The sequence below is a fragment of the Aspergillus stella-maris genome, assembly GCF_047715825.1.
Source record: "Aspergillus stella-maris strain CBS 113639 unplaced genomic scaffold BDV14scaffold_17, whole genome shotgun sequence".
In the NCBI taxonomy this organism is placed as follows: domain Eukaryota; kingdom Fungi; phylum Ascomycota; class Eurotiomycetes; order Eurotiales; family Aspergillaceae; genus Aspergillus; species Aspergillus stella-maris.
This window is the reverse complement of record NW_027396811.1, coordinates 333,567-353,831: the sequence shown is the minus strand read 5'-3', so window position 1 is coordinate 353,831 and position 20,265 is coordinate 333,567. Positions and strand designations below refer to the sequence as shown.

At 51.3% G+C, this 20,265-nt stretch overlaps 4 protein-coding genes across 4 annotated transcripts; 3 read left to right on the top strand and 1 right to left on the bottom strand.

The window, feature by feature from the left end:
- The first annotated feature begins 4,821 nt into the window (after window positions 1–4,821).
- Window positions 4,822–8,680, top strand: steA (sexual development transcription factor SteA). The gene is made up of 6 exons (XM_073768260.1): window positions 4,822–5,437; window positions 5,562–5,694; window positions 5,751–5,850; window positions 5,917–7,467; window positions 7,583–7,666; window positions 7,720–8,680. Exons 2-6 carry the CDS (start codon window positions 5,571–5,573, stop codon window positions 7,976–7,978), a joined length of 2,118 nt encoding a protein of 705 aa, XP_073629803.1. The 5' UTR covers window positions 4,822–5,437; window positions 5,562–5,570; the 3' UTR covers window positions 7,979–8,680.
- A 409-nt stretch (window positions 8,681–9,089) lies between these two features.
- On the top strand, window positions 9,090–14,161 carry BDV14DRAFT_188756 (Sodium/hydrogen exchanger family-domain-containing protein; the record flags this gene model as incomplete). The annotated part of the gene is made up of 9 exons (XM_073771113.1): window positions 9,090–9,286; window positions 9,385–9,424; window positions 9,492–9,813; window positions 9,867–10,880; window positions 10,923–11,124; window positions 11,896–11,918; window positions 12,009–12,161; window positions 12,232–12,888; window positions 12,939–14,161. The coding sequence occupies 9 exons, from the start codon at window positions 9,090–9,092 to the stop codon at window positions 14,159–14,161; spliced, it is 3,831 nt and encodes a 1,276-aa protein (XP_073629802.1).
- Window positions 14,162–14,693: 532 nt separating this feature from the next.
- On the top strand, window positions 14,694–17,101 carry BDV14DRAFT_207859 (putative GABA permease; the record flags this gene model as incomplete). The annotated part of the gene is made up of 8 exons (XM_073775256.1): window positions 14,694–14,781; window positions 14,873–15,018; window positions 15,130–15,183; window positions 15,246–15,393; window positions 15,446–15,978; window positions 16,033–16,119; window positions 16,196–16,583; window positions 16,681–17,101. The coding sequence occupies 8 exons, from the start codon at window positions 14,694–14,696 to the stop codon at window positions 16,881–16,883; spliced, it is 1,647 nt and encodes a 548-aa protein (XP_073629801.1). The 3' UTR covers window positions 16,884–17,101.
- BDV14DRAFT_207857 (zinc-dependent alcohol dehydrogenase) lies at window positions 16,436–18,273 on the bottom strand (the record flags this gene model as incomplete). The annotated part of the gene is made up of 3 exons (XM_073775255.1): window positions 16,436–17,123; window positions 17,185–17,539; window positions 17,617–18,273. 3 exons carry the CDS (start codon window positions 18,271–18,273, stop codon window positions 17,077–17,079), a joined length of 1,059 nt encoding a protein of 352 aa, XP_073629800.1. The 3' UTR covers window positions 16,436–17,076.
- Between the last annotated feature and the right edge of the window lie 1,992 nt (window positions 18,274–20,265).

Genomic DNA, 20,265 nt, shown 5'->3' with positions numbered 1-20,265 from the left:
CTGCAGTCTAGTTTTCCAGCCTGTCTTGATAGTGTTAGGATTAATGCTAGAGCGAGTCATGGAACATGACCAGACGAATTTTTGTGCTTTGCTTGTCTGGTGTTAGCTCTCCCTTGTCCCTTTTCAAGAACCTTCTTGCAGTGATACAATTCGATACCAACTGTGCGCATTCCGATAGGACATACTTTTTTTCTTGACAGCGTCAATGCTCAAGATTCTGCCCATCAGGGCGCACGAACGACAGTATATCCGGACATCGGCTGCAGTCTACAACAAGGCCATTGAGCGAATCCTACTCCGCACTCGGAACGCGGAATAAGGACTCTCATCTGCTGCAGTCCAGCACAGTTTGCTGCCCATCAATTTGGAATAACGATACCCACACCCTGCCATTATCTGTTAGTACGTAGGCAAACGGGCCGGCAAAAGGTTCCAGGTCTTTTGCCGGGAGTCTGGATTTTGGAGTATTTGTCGGTGTCGGCTGGCACCTTGTTGTTCCATTCAACAGACCATTCGTCATAAGTACTTAGTATTGTCGAGCTATCCCAGAACGATCTCCCATAGCTCTAGTTGAGCTATGCATGTATCGAATGAGAATGTATCTGCTGTTTCATGTTCTGCGAGTCGCCCACTCAGGGTGTATATGACTATAAGTGATGCCACTTGGTGATCATCGCCTTAGTGATCTCATTGATCAGTGCACCGGAGAGTTTTCTTTCGAGATTTGGCAACCGGGTCGAGATTCAATCATCGCTGTCAATTCTCGTCCCACAAGGGTCTGTTCGGAGGATCGAGAGCCCGCGTTGTCAGCATCAGTTTAGCATGCTGGAGTCCTGGACTCAAAAGTCCTGAACGTATTGGACTGATAAATCCACTGACTGTATAGATGGAAAGTGGCCGGCATGATAGTCAGTGTTAGTGCCGTATCGCTTACTTGGCGCTTTGTTCATGGTGTTAACCTGGTAGACACTGAGCGTAGATCTGAAAAGGACTTGCTGGTGTGCCGGCACTCCATCATCCAAGACTTCGACTCTGGTAGAAGTAAGAGGTGGCGACTATGGTGGTTGAGGCCGGCACAGTGACCCGCATCTCTTCTTCCACAGTCCAGACCTGGGTTGAAGGGTGTTTCAGTATCAGCTTGGGTTCATGTTGGGTCAGTGCGAATCCCGGTATTTCCGAGCAGCTGGCACCGCGGCAGAGGATTCATGATTCCCTGTATTGGTGGAGATTTGTTCCAATACCCACTCAAGTGAAGGAAGTGAAGCGAGGATGCCAGTTTGGCCACTTGAACGGGGTTGTACTCTGTATACTAGAGTAACTAGGACGACGTTGCGGGGTATGATCAGGGCCGTTCAAGGATCCGAGGGAGTGGGATCCTGCAGGAAGTAAGCTGTTGGCTCTTGGCCGGACGTGTTTATCGCATCTGTGTTGAAGTCTGTTCATTGTAATGGAAGCTGAGTCCGTGACTTATCGCAGTGGTTGTCCCTCAACCCCTTGACGTTTCCCCGCACGTTCTCATGCACGCACGGAGTGCAGTAGTCCAACTAGCAGGATGGTCGTGTCCACTAGCTAGGCAGCATGCATTGTCTCCTGGCAACCGGAATCTGCTGGTAAAGGACGATATTCAGGATCTCCCGAAAACAGTAATGAAGAGGTTGGATCAGATAGTGGGAGGGTGGAAACCTCGGGAGTCCTGGGGCAAGGAGAGAATACGACAACGCTATTGATAGCATAAGGTGGATAGTCTGCAGTCTCTAGGACCTCGCAGAGAAGTTCTAGATGGTTTCAGGCCGGGTGATCAAACCAAGCCTGGTGCACGGCCAATTGTTTCGGGATGTGAGATCGTGATGTGATGATGGAAGAGATTGGGTGCTTTCCAGGCGGAAATTTCTAGCGACAGATGTTCCCCACCGGCTTTCCATCATTCTCCGAAGGTTGAGCCTCGAAAAAGGAATCCGGGAGCTGCGCGACTCGGGGAAATTAGATGCAAAACTATGCGATAATGCGACTCGCGCGTGGTCCTCTGTAGAGGACTGTGCTTGCGGTTGTTCTTGCTCTGGATCAGCACAGAGAACAAAGTTCTTTAATTTCAGCCAGCGCCTTTGCACTTTCTAGTTGAATGAGAATATTCCTATGGTCACGTTGCAGCACTTACTCGTGAGATCTGAACGTGGATAACGGCAGATATCACGATCATCGATTGTTGGGTTGGGTAAGGCTTCGGAGAATTGCTACCTTCTTGGAAATTATGGAGCACTCTCAGCCCCAAGATCCAAGATTTGGTCGATGGTTCTCGATCCAGTCCCCCGGTCAAGGCTAGGAGGCATTCTTCACAATTTCGCCATGTTGCTCGGATCTTGCCCTGTGCTTTGCTCTCTGCTCATTTCCGTCTCTTGCCTGGCAACTGGGCAGTGGGCACTACTTTTACCACGGAGCTAGGTAGCCCCCCTCAAGGCTAAGTTAGACAGCACTAACGTTGGATAGGGTTAGAGAGTGCCCACTTAGAGTATCCCCGAATATCGACCGAGTTGATGCTGATCGTGTCGATCCGGAAGTGCTCGATTGAGTCGACTCATGTTGAAGATTCAGCGAGCTCATGATGGCTTGAAGTTTGAATCATCATCTGGGCGTCGCTCAACGATTTAGCAGTCTGCAAACCCAGCGAAAAGGGGTAGACGGTCCACCTCCAACGTGCAAATGCCATGGAGATTACCCATTTCTGTTAGCCGCCGAGGAAGACCAATCTGCAGCCTGCCTGCCTTCGCTTATGTATCTTACGATCTGCGATAGATCAAGTCTTCCTCCTCATAACGGTGTCCGTGGAACTGGGGAATCCAACGGCTATCTTGTTAGAACCGGAGGATCCCTTTCAAATGAGCGGATACATACGGTAACGATCAGAGTGGCCGTTTCCAAGACTGATGATACTCGGCGGCGGTATGATCATCCCAACCTGGAGGCAATTGACCTGTACTCCGGATCGATCACATTATTCACAGACGTAGATATGACTCAAGCAGATCCCGAGGGGTCCAGCCTTCAGAACTGCAATGGGAGCTCCCGTTGGATCCTCCAGCGAAATTTGACTGTTGAGCTATGTCTGATCTTAGATGTGTAACAGGGCCGTTAATATGGCTGCAGGTCGATCAGGCGTCATCAAGATTCGAATAAACAACATCCTGGCACGCTGCACAGTGATCATGTTCGTACGATGTGTCTATTTTTAGTCTTCTGCTCGAGTCAGCCCTCCCCAGATAGAGAGAACAAGTACACTGTTAAATATAATTTCCGCTGGAGCGTTCTCAAACCAAGGCAGCGTTGGAGCAAGCACAAGCAGCTGTTCGTGCAACTGCGCGCAGAAGCGAGCACGGCTGGTGATCAGGCCTCGACCTGGGGGCTGTGGATTGGCAAAGTCAGTCCGACTGTCCGAGATAATAGTATGTATACGCAGTGCTCATGCCCAATGCAGTAAGAGCGAGGAGTCGTGGATATCACGGATCGGAGGATTACTCAAGGATCCAAGAAGCCGTCGATTCGTCGAATGACCGGGTGAGCAGATGACCCAGCAGGGCCAGCAAGTCCAGCAGCGCATCATGGCTGAGTGGACACTGGGACAGGGCCTCAAGGACGAGGGCCACCAGGAGGAATAAACAAGGCAGTGATTGGCGAAAGGTAAGCGCTCAGGTGCATTCTGAAACAAGGGGCAAATACTTCACGATTGTTTCCGGCGCCAGTTTGATGATGTTTGCGCCGGCTTGGCATTGTTTGGGTCCACCTACTGGGAGCTCGACTCTCTGACTCGCAGCTTGGCACCTAAATGACATGATGCACAACTGGTCAATTCGAGTGCGCTGCCGCTGCGACTCGGGTCGGCCAGTATTGACTGTCAGTGTCCAGTGCGCTGATTCCTTGAAACACCACTCGCTGAGTTTGAGCTCTTGTATACAACATCGCAGAAACGAGCACCCCATGCTGAGAATGCAACAGCCCCTGAAGCAGAGCTTAACTCGAGCTCAATCTTGCTATGGTGGACCACGCTACGCCGTTCTCGAAGCAGTTAATGTGGCCCACTACGAGCTGTCTATCAGTCTAACGACGTCGTTAGACTTTAACGGTCAAGCTGATTGTCATCACAGTCGAATTCTCAGGCTTCCAGAAGGGCAGCTAATCTCCGCCAGTCCTTGTGATTTTGTTGTTCTTCATTGTAGATTACATTTGAGACGTACTACAGAGTACATTCAATGGAGTGGTTAAAGTAGCTCTCATTGAGATCATTGAATGCTGAACAAGGGCTTTGGATGCGCACTCGATGAAAGAATCTTGGTGGCTAGGAATAGCTTCAAGCTGTTCTATCAGGCAGACTAGCCGTAGTGGGAGAGGACACCGACAGTGGGCAAGTAGGTAAACACTGCTTCCTACCTACTTCGTAAATGCTCTGCGACCAGATCGTATAATTCTTCGAGTAGTGAGTTGCTGGACCCGGCAGGAGACCCCCACTCCCTCTCTGTGATTCTCGCCTGCAGACTGTGACGGGAGCGATACATTAATACGGCGCTAAGACTGCTAGCCCGCAGCGTAAATAGCAGGGTGGCTGGGAGGCCCTGGTAACGGTACTGTCACACGCGCAGTGGAGCGTCGTCTTCTTCTCGTCCCTAGCGCCGACTCCGCTTTCCTTGCTGCTGCTGCCCCCAATAGCCCCAGGCCCAGTGCTGCAGTGGCCAGGTGATCGGGCCAGTCAGACTCCGCGCAGCTCAGCGAACTGGACTGTCGCTCGCCCTTGGTCTCCTTCTCTCTGCCTTCTCTGGTTCTGCCCCCCCTCAGTAATCATCCGGACTGGCTGGTTCAGATCATCATACTTAGTGTCCATTATTTTATTATTACTTATTTCTTATTTCTGGATTTCTTATTATTCTTACCGCATTATTATTAGCACCAGACCCAGGCCAGTCTTAGTCCCGAATAATAACAAGGCTCATTATTATTATTCTGCTCCTCCCCCGGCCTGCAGTCCATTTCTCTCTCAACACTCTCTGAAAAAGCAAGTCCTCCTTCATCCATCTTCCGCTCTCCCTCTCTCTTTCTTCTCCCCTCCCCTCATAGCGACTTGCTTCCATTTGTTCTCCTCCTTCGTTTCATTTCAGTTTCGCCGCGCGAGTCAAAGAGAATTGGAAACGGGCTGGTCCTCGTTCATTCTCTCTCCCTTCTTTCATCGTCCTTTGGTCCTTTCTGTTGGTCGACAAAGGTTCGCCGGCGTCTGTCCCTAACAACCTTCTGCAGGAGGCTGGTTCCTCGGATTGTGTTGCAATCGATCGCTGTTACTTATACACCATCTTATCGACATAAAACGATCTTCGTTTTAACTTAATATTTACTATACTTTCTCCTACCTGGCTCAGACTGAGCCTTTTGACCGACTCGACGACGGAGCGCCTTGACCGTATGTGTTGCCCCAAATCACTCGACCCAACTGTCGTTTCAGACGCAGCCTCATGCTGTCGTTGATGGCGTTGACACAGTTGATGGCATTTTGCTCGTTTCTCACTCTAATACCTTGTTTATAGGTCGCGAATATGTACCCCCAACACGGTGCCCCGATGGCGCCTCCTCAGAAACCAGAGACGTTTATGCTATCGAGCGAAGCGCAGCAAAGCCTGCCGCATGATGCTCAAGTCCAACTCCAGCAGGTCGATAATTGTAAGACGCGATTTCCTCGTCGCCTTGCTTGGCGCTTTGACTGACTCTACTTCAAGTGAAATACTTCCTTCTTTCGGCGCCAGTGGACTGGCAGCCAGACCAACTCATTCGGAGGTTCCTTCTCCCCACTGGTGATTACGTTTCCTGTGTTCTCTGGTTAGTTTGACGGCGAACCACACTTGCTCCCGCTTTGGAACTGTTATTAACCACACCCAAAAATAGGAGCAACCTTTTCCACATCTCAGGAACAGATATCGTGCGATGCCTTGCATTCCGATTCCAGGCTTTCGGACGCCCCGTCAAGAACACGAAGAAATTCGAGGAAGGTATCTTCTCCGACTTGCGAAACCTCAAGGCCGGCACCGACGCTACGCTCGAAGAACCGAAGAGCCCGTTCCTCGACTTCCTCTACAAGAACAACTGTATCCGAACTCAGAAAAAGCAAAAGGTCTTCTACTGGTACAGTGTGCCTCATGATAGACTCTTTCTTGACGCGCTTGAGCGCGACTTGAAACGCGAGAAGATGAACCAGGAAGCTACCACTGTCGCTGTCAGCGAGCCTGCTTTGTCTTTCGAGTTCGATTCGTCCCAGTCGTTGTATGAGCAGCTTACCAAGGCACAACAAGCAAACTCTTCTTCGTTTGCTGCACACGCAAGTACGACATATGGCCAATCTGCATCCCCAGTCGTTCGGACCGTTGACGCAATGCCTCCTCCCCAGATGGCTTCGCAGATGGCTTCTCAGATGGCTCCTCAAATGGCCCCGCCGTCGATCCCGCTTCTCACGGACGAATCCGCGAATCACCAGATGTACACCTCGATTCCGATGCCCAATACTCTGGCTCAGAATGTTATTAAGCGCGAGGCGGACTACGGAGCTCTTCAATACGACCGCAACGGGATGCCCATTGCTAGAATCCATCAGCGCCACTCTTCGATGCCCACTTTCGTCGAGTACTCGCCAGCGCCGTCGTTCGTCTCATCTCAGTACGAAGATTACAGCAACCGTGGCCTATCATTTGAGCCCGTCACACCCCCGCAGCACAGCTCTCACATGGGCGCAGAGCCTGCTTACATTGCCAACGAAGATACGGGCTTGTATACTGCTATCCCTGAGATGTCTGCTGGATCTGGTTTTAATCCGATGATGCACCTGCCGCCTTCTAACCTCGCAAGTGCGCATTTCCCCACGCCGGCAAGGACGTTCCACTCCAACGTGTACTCGGTCTTAGAAGGCTCTCCCACTTACAAGCAACGCCGCCGCCGATCTTCTATTCCTCCCGGCATTGCTAACCCTGTGAATACTGGCACTCACTCACCTGCCCCGGCCCTTTCCTACGCGGCCCACAAGCCCAGCGACCTGCGACGTTCTGTTTCCAGCTCAGTTGCTCCAGGTGAGGGGGATGACTCGCGCCACGAATCATTGCAGCGTTCTATGACTGGCGGTTATCCTACTGCAGCTCTTCCCCAGAAGAATCTGCTGCACGAGATGTCGCGCAACAGCACCCCTCTGTCTAACGTGGAGGAACACCGCGAGCAGAGCTCTATGTCCCTTGTTGCCCAGGGCCCGGATGATCTGTCCGCCCTGCCCACAAACGGACACATGGAATCCGCCGTTCATAACAGCATCGGACACAAGGGCGACCGTTATGGCCCTGTCCGCCGCGCTCGCAGTGCCACTATGATGGAACTTGGCCCTTACCCACAAAAGTCGCATTCGTGCCCAATCCCTTCCTGCGGGCGACTTTTCAAGAGATTGGAGCATTTGAAACGGTACGTTGCATATTTTCGTTTCTCGTCAAAATTTCATTGGTGTCTTTTGACCACGACAATACCCACGCTGTCCCGTGGTAATTTCTCTAGCCGCCCGCTGACAATTAGCTTCTAGACACGTGAGAACCCACACTCAAGAGCGACCATACCCTTGCCCCTACTGCAACAAGGCCTTCTCTAGGTCTGACAACCTGGCCCAGTAAGTAATACGTCACCATTTGATTGCAATCAGTATCTAACCACGTATTTCAGGCACCGTCGCATCCATGAGGCTCAGCAGGATGGACAGCCCATAGTCCACGATGACGATTTGGAGAATGAGGACGACGAATCCCTCTCCCACGACGAGGACGAGTCACCATCAGAGTCTGCTCATCACGCTATTGCTGGCGTCCACGGGGTTACAACCATGCCGTCCTCGATGCCGTCGACTATGGCCATGCAATCCTCGATGGGTACCATGATGGCACCCCACATGATTGCGCCCCAGCTTTTGCAACAGCATATTTAACGCGGTTGCAAGTTTCTCACTGTGGCTTGTTCGAATGATGTTCTAATAAGGGTTTTGTTTACATTATATGGTTACCTAATGTCTTGCGGTTTTGCCTGGTCGTTTATATGGTTTTGGGTGTTATGTTTGCAACATACCCTGGGTTAACCGGGCCACTTGTTATCGGCGCCGAGGCCCTTTCTCTCAGCTTGTTGTTTTCGGTCCTTAATTGGGTTTCATAAGTGCAGTGGTTTCTGTCATACCTGCGCCTGTTTTCTGTACTACATTTTCTCTCAATTGTTCTGTTTTTATCTTGTTTGACCCCTCTTTCCTTTGTACATGGGGTTGGAAGAAAATTCCGGGTTGACATGGTTCGAAAGGGATTTGAAAGGAACAAGGGAAGCGGAAGATACCATGACATGCACGCTTTTATGGGCGGGCATTCAGTTACTGGACGTATGATGGCTGTCAAAAGACGCCTCATTGTCAAAGAGGCCTGGGGCTTCTGGCTGAAGACTGCTTATTTGCGATTGATAGACATTTTTCCGATTTACGAAGTATTCATGTGTGATAGGGTGGATGAAATCCGTCGAGTACGTACATAGTAAGGAACACAAGGCAATGGAAATTTAGTGTATACTCCTTCTCTTCTTCGTAAACCAGTTGTATGTCTGATGAACATTTGGCTCCAGCCGTTGGAGTACCTGCCTTGCGGTTTAAGTCACGTGGATGACGGCATCCTTCAATGGCCCCAGGGTCAGAAGACATCATCACATCTCACTCCAATGGTCTGTCTGTACAACGTATCTACCTATCCTTCAATCATTTAACAATCTGACATCTATTCCAAATATCTCGCATTTTCCACCCTGATCTAATTTAAGAGTTTGCTTCTGGCCGCCCTTTATGCTGGTTACTCTACCGCGCTTCGAGTAGGTCCCGGCTCCACCACCATACCTCCGGGCAGGACTAGGGATATTACGTTGGATTTATGACTTGATATTTCGCCACGACAGGTTCAAGAATTGGCTGCTGACTCTGGCACTCATCCCAAAACTATTCCCAGTCTGCAAACAAATTTGGTTGATGCATACTTGCGCTACGAGTGCAAGAATCCAGCACTTGATCCGCAATGGAGGGTCCTGATCGCGCGGCAAACGAGACCTCTCCCCTTGTGGGACCGAGGGCTTCGGACGATGATGCGGATGTGGACTCAGTCACATTCTTCAATGATTCTGAGAGACTCACTGGGAATGAAGATGCTCATGATAGACCTGCCGAGACGAAGAGTAGCTGGTATTTGTTCCTTTTGACCTTGAGTATTGGGGGGTGAGTTGTTTCTATCTATTGAGCTATGCACTTGTCTAGGATCTGGCCTTAGGCTCTTAGATACTCTGTATGCGAACCAGTCTGACTGTGTGCTCTAGGTTGCAGGTTGTTTGGTCCGTTGAGCTTGGGAGTGGCTCGGTAAGTTGTCCAGGACATTCCATCCTCAAGCAGTTGAAAGAGGATGAGGTTGACTGAATGCATGTAGCCCTACCTTCTATCACTGGGTATGAGCAAGGCTCTACTTGCATTTGTCTGGATTGCTGGCCCAACGACCGGCACATTGGTGCAGCCGTACATTGGTATCCGCAGTGACAACTGTCGGTTATCATGGGGTAAACGGAAGCCCTTCATGATAGTTGGGGGTGCAGCGACGATTGCGACTCTTCTTATACTCGCTTGGGTCAAGGAGATCGTGGGAGGAGTTATCAGTCTGTTTGGCGGCGATGTGAAGTCTGAAGGGGCAAAAATTACAGTTATCATCGTCGCGACTGTTATGATGTGGTGCTTGGATTTCGCGATCAACACTGGTGAGCACGACTCTGTATTTTTCTTCGGAACATCGGTTTTGACAATTCTTTAGTCCAGGCGGGAATTCGGTGCTTCATTGTCGATAATGCACCGGCGCATCAGCAGGAGTCTGCGAATGCTTGGGCTAGTCGTTTAACGGGCGTGGGAAACATCATTGGCTATGTCTTTGGGTATATCAACCTTCCCAAGATATTCCCTTTCCTAGGGAACACAAGGTTCCAAATCCTATGCACTTTGGCATCAATCTCGCTTTCGGTAACCCTCTTGATCAGCTGCCTTTACATCAAGGAACGTGATCCCCGACTAGATGGACCCCCTCCCTCAGGAAGTATGGGAATTATTGGCTTCTTCAAACAAGTCTTCAAATCCATAAAGAACTTACCCCCGCAAGCTACCAAGGTCTGTCAAGTACAAGTTGCGGCATGGATTGGCTGGTTCCCATTCCTCTTTTACGCAACTACCTACATCGGCCAGATCTACGTCAACCCTATCTTCGACGAACATCCGGGTCTCTCAGACCCCGATATCGACAAGGCATGGGAAGATGCGACTCGGGTCGCAACCTTTGCTCTTCTCATCTATGCCATCATCTCATTTATTGCCAACATAACCCTCCCTCTTTTCGTCGTCCCATCATACAAACCCGTTGTCTCCGACCATAACAACCAGAACAGCTATTACCAGGAATCAGAACCTTACATGAGAGTCGAAAGACTATCCAGCTCCGACGTCCAAGAAGGGTTCGTCGCGGAGCTCCATCCCGAAGTTTCAGGCAGCAAGAGCCGGGTACTTGCAGGACCCAAAACGTGGCTATCAAAGCTGCAGATCCCTGGCCTCACGTTGCGCCGGACTTGGCTACTGTCGCAGGTACTCTTTGCGGTGTGCATGTTTAGTACCTTTTTTGTTACCTCTGTCAATGCTGCCTCGGCTGTTGTAGGTCTCATCGGCATATCGTGGGCGCTCTCACTATGGGCGCCTTTCGCTTTGATCTCTGCCGAAGTGGCAACGCTGGAAGAAGAGCGCCGCGCCTGGAGATACCGGTCAGAGCGGACGTCCTACAACGAGCGTGACCAAAGCGAGTCGTCAGTATCTACACAACTCAACGCAGGTACCAATCAAGATGACCTCGAGACCGGCCCCTCTCGAGCCCCGAAGAACGGAGCCGACGAGAACACAGCACAGGCGGGAATCGTGCTTGGCCTTCACAATGTCGCTGTCTCCGCGCCGCAGGTCCTCTCCAGCTTAGTATGCAGTGCTATCTTCAAGTCGGTACAGAAACCGCGCGGAGAACCGTATGATGATAGTGTAGGGTGGGTTTTGCGCTTTGGGGGTTGTGCTGCTGTACTTTCAGCTTGGTTGACGAGTCGGCTTTCAGAAGGGCCGAGAAGGAAGAGGTAGACTTGATCATTTGTGAAATGGTCTAGAATAAAGTGTTGATCTCATGATTCTACGATGATGCTGTATACTTCGTAGAGTTATAGTAGGCGGAGACATCCGGACTAATGTGCGATTGGCTGGCTTGACTACGAGACGTCAAACTTGGTTAACAATTGAAAGGAGCATTTTGAACAAATATTGCAACCTGGTTGGACTGTCATGAAGATCACTCCCAGAGCCCTGCAGTGACTCCGGGTGGCATCCTGGGGCGGGAATCGGGGACCGCCGCCTGCAGACAAGGAACGTTGACGAAACCGAAACTTGTCCAAACCGCAGCTCCAACTTCAAATCTCCAGACTCCAACTCGCCCATTTCCTCCTTCCACTTTGAATTTCTGCTAGTCCAGATTGCATCTTCTCTCTGTCTCCGTTTGCAGGCCTGAGGATTATTATGTGCGCATCGGATTCGTGCCTAAAAATCGCCGCTGGAGCAAACCGCTGAGCTAGGTGTCATCGCGCTGTGCTGGTGCTGGGTGCTGGTTGCATTGCAACGACTACGACAAAATGGCTGCTCAAGTGATGGGTGATACACTCCATATGCTGCTTCGTATGGCTTCCTCTACTTGCGCACTTTTTGCTTCTGTGCTTCATTTCCTTCTAAGTTTGTTTGGTCCCTCGCTAATCTGTCTCGCGTTTGTTAGGGAGAGATGATACCGACCCCGACGATGGTACGCACGCGCTTCGGGCCCCTCCTGCGCTTTTCACTCTTAGCAGACAACAATGCAATTATGCCCGGATCTGACTTTTTTGGACTACAGGGGAGGCTCCGGAAGCCGGCACCAAGGAGTTCTTCAGCTCCTGGGCGCTGTTTATTATGATCTCGCTGTTGATGCTTGCTCTGTTCACGAGCTACATCCTACAGCAGCGGAAGATTGAGGCGGTCCATGAAACGGTTTTGTCTATCTTTGGAGGTACGCCTATCCCACAAATGTCCGTTGTGATGTTGAGGATGGTGGTGGATACTGATTCGATGGCGCATAGGCATGTTCGTCGGACTCATCATTCGATTGACCGAATCGCCTATCGAAAACTTCGTCGCGTTCGACTACCAGTTCTTCTTTAACTTACTCCTTCCTCCTATTATCCTCGCGTCGGGATACGAATTACATCAGGCGAACTTCTTCCGAAATATTGGAACCATTCTTACATTTGCGTTTGCGGGGACTTTTATCTCGGCTCTTGTCCTCGGGTTGGTTCTCTTTCTTTGGACAAGGATTCCCTTGGACGGATTTAGCATCAACTTCGTTGAAGCCATCTCTGTTGGCGCTACGCTTTCCGCGACAGATCCGGTGACGATTCTCGCCATCTTCAACCTCTACAAAGTCGAGCCAAAGCTCTACACGGTTATCTTCGGTGAATCGATCTTGAACGACGCCATTGCCATTGTTCTGTTCGAGACGGCGCAAAAGTATGCGGATAGTGATGCGGGGTCATTGTCTATCCTCAATCTCTTCGAGGCCATCGGGTTGTTCTTGCTTGTCTTTTTTGGCAGTATGCTGGTCGGCGTTATCGTCGGCATCATGACTGCGTTGGGACTGAAATACACCCATGTCCGGCGACAGCCGAAGATTGAGAGCTGCTTGATTGTCCTTATTGCTTATGCAAGTTACTTTTTCTCAAACGGTGTTTACCTATCAGGTATGTCCAGCCAGTATGCAAAGCAGGGTTTTCGAAGCTAACAGTCTCAGGAATTGTGTCGCTCCTATTCTGCGGTATCACCCTGAAGCATTATGCCTACTACAACATGTCTCGCCGAACGCAGTTGACGACCAAATATCTCTTCCAAGTCATGGCACAATTGTCGGAGAACTTCATCTTCATTTACCTTGGACTCGATCTTCTCGTCCAGAGGAACATGCAGTTCAAGCCTCTCTTCATCTTAGTCACCGTCTTCGGTATCTGTCTTGCTCGATACCTTGCGGTGTTCCCACTGTCCAAAGCAATCAACTGGTTCATTCGGTATAGAGCGCGTCGGCGGGGTGTCGAGGTGGCTGACGAGTTGCCTTTTGCGCACCAAGCGATGCTCTTCTGGGCTGGTCTTCGTGGTGCAGTCGGTGTAGCCCTTGCCGCAGGCCTGGGAGGTGCTAACGGGCCGGCACTACGTGCCACTGTCCTTGTTGTCGTCGTGATCACCGTGATCGTCTTCGGAGGCACGACGGCGCGTATGCTTGAGATTTTGGGTATTAGGACAGGAGTCGTCGAGGAGCTCGAGTCTGACGACGAGTTCGATATTGAAGTGTCTAATGGTGGCACCTACTACAAGCGATCCGACACCGGGTTGGGGTACACACCCCGGCGCCCTGACAACATCCCGCTCGGCGGAGTGCGAAGAGACCTTGACCGGAACAACAGCTACTCCAGCGGCAACAGCCGCCGCCCTAGCCCTCCGTCATCTTCGCGCCCAGGACACTCCAGGATGTACTCGGACGCCTTCGGTCCCAAAGACACCCAAACCGCACGGGATCGCTCGACAACGGCAACTCTGCTGGGCAACCGCCCCGGCAGCGCCAGCGCTAGCGACGACGGCAGCGAGGATGAATTTGGATTGAAGGCCGCCGGCAAACGCCGAGCAGTCGACCATGACCACCCAGATGCCTTCGAGCTCGATATCGACGAGACCCATTCCGACGACGACCTACCCCCCGCTGCACCAACACGCATGCGCAGATCACCGTCCCAACGCTCGCAGAACCCATCGCAGCTACACACACCACAAGGCGGGGAAAGCGCATCTGTGTCTCCCTCTCGTCGGGATATCAGTGGACGCAGCGCCCGCGAGACAATCCGGGATCTCTTCTCCGGTGGGCCCGACGGCGACCATGTCGCTTGGTTCAGACAGTTGGATGAGGATTACATTAAGCCTCGTCTGCTGCTGGATCAGTCGAACCACAAGGGACCGGGGGCTGTTTAGATAGTAGACTGGCCATTGGCTTTTGTATACTTATGAATTCTTACTTTTTGATGTTTCGGCATATGGACTATCACTTGTCGGTTATCTATAGTAATGATAGCCGTTGTATTTTGGAGTATCTTGCAGTAGTCTCTAGCCATCGGAGGATAACAGTGAGTACATCAGATAAGGAAGGACACCCCGATCTAGACCCCAACCACCCCCAATAACCCTCGGACTTTCTCAATCAACCAAGCTCAAACTAACACACGCTACGGCTTCTTATCATTCATCTGTCCATCCGCATTGGCTCACGGAGTTTCCTCCCGCCGATAACACTGTATCTATGGAGTCCTCGACTATCGACGCTGATCTTCGTCCCCTGCGCCCTTTGCTTTTGCAAGGTCACGCTGCAACCTTACCCCAGTGCTGACGTGCATCGCACATGTCGAACTCTTATCGCTCTTAAGCTCTGCTTGCTGCCCCTCGTGGCATTCCTCCAAACATTTCCATTGAGACCAACTGATACATCACCATATACTCCGTCCATGCAATGGCTGAAAAGTCCCAATCGCCGAATGCTATCCAGGATGCGCTCTCGCATGAACCTCCGCCTGAGAGGGGCGATACGCAATTGCTAGGTGATTATCTACTACTATCATCCCTATCTATCATACCACCCTTGACGATCCTAGACGAGGACGCAAGCTGACGGGTGATCCTTGTTACAAGCAACACTGGGCTACAAGCAGGAGCTTCGGCGGCATTACTCGACTGTCCAGGTCTTCGCTATTGCGTTTAGTATCATGGGCCTGCTGCCTTCTATTGCGTCGACGCTGTCGTTTTCTATACCTGCGGGTCCGGTGGGGATGGTTTGGGTATGGTTACCGTTGGCTATTCGACTGGGGTTTCGGAAGGTTGACTGACTTGTTATATAGGGTACTGTTTCTTGCTGCGATACGAGCTTTATTTGCTGGATAGACTGACAGGAAATAGGATGGCTGGTTGCGAGTGTGTTTATCTTCATTGTTGGGCTTGCTATGGTATGTTTCCGACTTCCCTTCTACTCTGAACAGACCATATGGGAAACTAACGATTTATGAAGGCCGACCTAGCGTCCGCAATGCCAACGGCCGGCGGTCTCTATTTCTGGACACACTACTATGCTGGGGAGAAGTGGAAGAACGTGCTGAGCTTCGTCGTCGGATATAGCAATACCATCGGCCTCATTGGCGGCGTCTGCTCGATTGACTGTAAGCGGCCACCCCAATTATATCTTACCAGTCAAGCGATTAACAAGCAAAGATGGCTTCGCCACGATGCTCCTCGCAATCGTCTCCATCGCCCGCGACGGTACCTGGTCTGCCTCCCGTCCAGTAGTCTACGGCACCTACGCCGGCTGCGTAATAATCCACGGCCTGATCGCAACCTTCTTCGCACGCATAATGCCCAAGATCCAATCCGTCTGCATAGTAACAAATATCGGCCTCGTTCTCGCTACCGTCCTCGCACTGCCCATCGGGAAAGCCACCAACGGCGGCACAATCAACGATGGAACCTACGTTTTCGGGCACCTTGAGAACCTCACGACCTGGCCGAGCGGGTGGGCATTCATGCTCGCTTGGTTGTCTCCCATCTGGACCATCGGCGCGTTTGATTCTTGTGTGCATATGAGTGAGGAGGCTAGAGATGCCACGCGGGCTGTACCGCTAGGAATACTGTGGTCTTGTGGTCTCTGTGGGATACTGGGGTTTCTGAGTCTGGCTGTTATGGCGGCCGTCATAAATACTGACCTTGAGGCGGTACTGGGGTCTAGTTTCGGGCAGCCCATGGCGCAGGTATGTCTTTGGCCCTGGGTAGTATGCACGCAGGATGCTAATAACCATGCTCAGATCTACTACGACTGCCTAGGTAAATCAGGCGCACTAGGCTTCATGGCCGTCGTCGCAGCCGTACAATTCTTCATGGGACTGAGCCTGGTAAGTATCAGACCAAACCTCTCCTGCCCTTCACACCCAAAACCACAAATCCTAACAACATGATTCCCACATACAGGTCGTCGCAGCCTCCCGCCAAACCTGGGCCTTCAGCCGCGACTCCGCGCTTCCCTTCTCTTCCTTCTTCCGCAAAATCAGCACCTCCATCCGATTCCAACCCGTCCGCACAGTCTGGGGCGTCGTAGTGATTGCAATAATAATTGGACTCCTGGCACTAATCAACGAGTCTGCGTCGTCCGCGCTCTTTTCTCTTGCGGTGGCAGGTAACGATTTAGCGTGGATGATGCCGATATTATGCCGATTAGTTTGGGGTAGGAGCAAGTTCCTGCCTGGGAAGTTTTACACGGGGAGGTTTGTAAGTGAGGGCATTGCGCTTACGGCGGTGGTGTACCTTGCCTTTGCGATTTTGCTGTGTATGTTTCCGACTGGGGGGCCGGGTGTGAATGGTGAGTTAGTCTATTATTTCCTTCGTTTCGATTGCCCTTTTCAGCTTTGCTTTTCTTTGATGTTGGTGAGTGAGTGCTGATGAGACTGATATCGTAGCGGAGGATATGAACTACACGGTTGTCATAAACGGGGCTCTTTGGGGTGGCGCGCTGCTATACTACTTGCTTTATGCGAGGAAGACGTATAAAGGGCCGTTGACGACCGTTGGGTCTGCGTCATCTGAGACGTCGGCTACGCCGTCTGAGACGAATATTGGAGGGGTAGGGATGGGGGTTGAAGAGAAGAAGGGGGATATTTAGTGCTCTCTCCGAGGGGTCTTGGTGCCTCGTTCCTGTTTCTATCTCGCGGAATCTAAGAGAGGCGGCATACTCTTACGTCGCTATATCGTCCGTGAAAAATCAGTGAACAAGGCGGATACTGTGCTATTAGATTGAGGTAAATCTGCTAATCATATAGAGACAATAGGAGGAACCGTTGTCTGGCGAATTAAGTTCACTCCGGGATTTCCAGGACATACCTCCCTGCAATCTTACCCTCCCCTATAAACATTTTATCATTAGCATCAACCACGAATGGAGGAAACTGAACAGAGAAACATACCCATCAACTCGAAGATCTTCCCCAGATCACTCAACGGCGCCCTCTTAAACGGCGCCTTGATCAAGCCCCTTGCAAAGAAATCCAGCGCCTCGACCCCATCCTGTCTATTGCCCACGTAACTGCCCTTGATACTAATCATGCGCACGACAGTCGTAAAGACTGGTGCCTTGAGGAAGGCACCCGCCGGGAGACCAATCGCTACCACAGACCCGTGTGATCGCACGTACTCGGTTGCTTGCTGGAATGGTTTCTCGGAGACGGCGAGGAGGAGGACGGCGTGAGCGCCTAGGCCGCCTGGTGTTGCGGATTTCACGGCTGAGACGACGTCCTCAGTGCTGGAGAAGTCGATGTATGCCTAAAAGGATTGTTCGGATAGTTAATTTCCCTTCCCACCGCGATCGTAGAGGGTGTAGTTTAAGATTTGAAACGTACCTCAGCGCCTAAAGACTCGCACATGGCTTTCTTTTCGTCTCCTGCATCAATGGCGATGATGCGCAGACCCATTGCCTTTGCGTACTGCTGTGCCAAAGAGCCTAGACCACCCCCGGCACCAACGATAGCAACAGTTTGCCCTGGGCGAGCGCCGGACTCCTTTAATCCTTTATAGACTGTGATACCCGCACAGAGAATCGGGGCTGTCGCATCAAGCGGAACACCGTCGGGTATCTTTGACGCCAACGCCGCCTTGCCAATAGTATATTGCTGGAATGTGCCATCAACAGTATACCCGCTCAGCTGGGCATGTGGACAAAGAGGCTCATCAGACTGCATGCACATCTCACATGAAAGACAAGACCCATTGAGCCACTTGATGCCTGCTGCATCGCCGATCTTAAACTCGTCGTCGGCGACCAGGTCACCCTTGGCCACAACTATGCCTGCTCCTTCATGTCCGCCCACCAAAGGCATCTTGGAGGGGAGCGGCCAGTCGCCTTTCATGGCGTGGAGATCTGTATGGCAGACGCCAGAGTAGTGCATCTTGACGAGAATCTCATCCGGACCTGGGTGTGCGACGGGAATCTGCTTGTACACAGGAGGTGATCCGGGACTTTCGACCACTTGGGCCCACTGTTGTTCCGGGATGGACATGTTGCTGCAGTGGTTTGTTGTTGGAGTTGTTTAGTATGGTGTACCGTGTTATTTAAATTGAATTGAGAAGCGTGAGAGAAACAAGACAGGTGCTCAACACGCTCACTCTCCTTTATATAACACCAAGCGAAGTGAATGGCGTAGATACCACCACCTCAAGTTTCAACACAACACAACGTCAACGTCAACGACACAGCGATGGCTCCACCATAGGTAAGAGAGCCGGAGATCCCTGTAAGTTTCTGAGGGGAAGAAAATCCCACGCCGAACGCTCGGCCGAAGGTGTTCGCTCCATTTACCCGGGTTTATCGCGAATGAAGCGATTGGCGAGGAAGTTCGCATTCATAGTGATGACGGTATATTGGATACTCAAAGAGTGTGGGTGCAGGACTCAGGATCCGGGAGCCGGGCACGCAGTGGCAATCTGTCGGAAATCAGGATCAGGCCATACTTTGGGTGTTGGGAGCAGGAGACACAGCAGGAGACGCGTATGGGAAGGTGGTATCGAGCTTTATAAGGCAGAGTCTCCCGGGGTCCCCAGGGGATGGCGTGGTTTTGCATGAACTGGTCAAGTGTAGAACGACAGCTGCAGTGGAGTCGCAACCGGATGCTGTGGGGTGATCCGCTGGTGGGACTGGAGATAGTATACTAGTACTTTGTAGTAAAGACAGCAATCATGGAAATGACACCTGGAAAATCACTCAAAGTCATGTCAAGCGACATTACAAGAAGGCTTCCAGATATGAAGATTCTTCCTGGACAAAAAGTGGAGGGTGCGTGTCCTCGTCTAGGTACGGTAGCCCCTCGCTCCTTCCCTAAGTAGCCTACTCTGTTCCTCCTTACCTCAGAACCTTGACTCCGGACTTTCTTCACTTCATTTACTACAGCAGGTACCAGCTGAAGTGCCCTACAGCTTCTTCGCGAACTCCATCATGGCCGACGCTCAACGGCCTCTCCTGAGGAGTGACGTGACCCTCAAAACTCCATGAGATTCTTCAGGAACCATCATAATGCCTGAAGTTTCCAGTCAAGGACTGTCCAGCTGAATACGTCCCCTTTCACTCTCGAATACGGCTATCACCCAAACAAACCTGGTTCGAGATCCACCGACAGAGATATCATAGACTCAGTGTGCAGCCATTCGGTACAAGCTGAGGTCCGCGATAGCAAGACACAAGCGTCCGGTCATGGCCCGAGGCCTCAGACAAGTCCTGAATCCTTATATTTCTTCTTTCCTGGCTATCTGAGTGACAGATGTTAGCCCGGGACAGAATGATGACGACTTCGACTTCTTGCATTTCCTGAAAACGAATGTATTGGAATGTCAGCTGTCCAATTGTCCCGGCTTAAGCATCAATGTCGTTCGGCGGTGATTATGAGGCTGATAACGGAAGCTTCCTGGACGGTGGTCGTGAACTTGTTCCGACAGAAATCGACAATCGGGTGTCTCAATCTCAGGAACGCCAGAAGTGGGGAAGTTTGGATAATGGACACTTGGAGTACGGGACTTCTGTCACAGTTTGACGGAGAATCTTGGAGATGGACAATTCAAGTGCTTCGGGTTTGAAACTTATATCCAGCACATTCTGGGCAGCTGGAGGGGGGTACGATCGACCAAATGGGGCTTATATCGACACAACTCGGAACACACAGCAAGGAGGCAAAAGCCGTCATGCATCTCATTTCTTTGAGGCGCTTGGCCCTCGCGTCCATGCAGGCGCAGCGCAACTCGTTCTCCTCGGGGCTGAAGTTATGCTATTCTTGAAACGTTGGAACAGAAAAGCGTCAGATTTCCAACTGATGTGCGACGATACCTTACCAGTAGCCCAAATTGCCGACGTATCGTTAACACTAGTCTTAATCCTGCCAAAGAGCACTTCAAGAGAACGCGTGGTGTTGGTGCCAAGAGGACGTGGCTTAAGTGGAAGTTCATGTGTTCTCTCTGTAAGGCCGATAAGTCCACGCACCTCTACCTATTCAGCGTACATCAGG

Excerpts from the sequence above, each read along its gene's own strand:
- steA (XM_073768260.1), top strand. The coding sequence starts at position 5,571 with ATGTACCCCCAACACGGTGCCCCGATGGCGCCTCCTCAGAAACCAGAG. Across the intron at positions 5,851-5,916 it reads TACGTTTCCTGTGTTCTCTG|GAGCAACCTTTTCCACATCT; the intron begins GTTAGTTTGACG and ends ACCCAAAAATAG. Across the intron at positions 7,667-7,719 it reads AGGTCTGACAACCTGGCCCA|GCACCGTCGCATCCATGAGG; the intron begins GTAAGTAATACG and ends CACGTATTTCAG.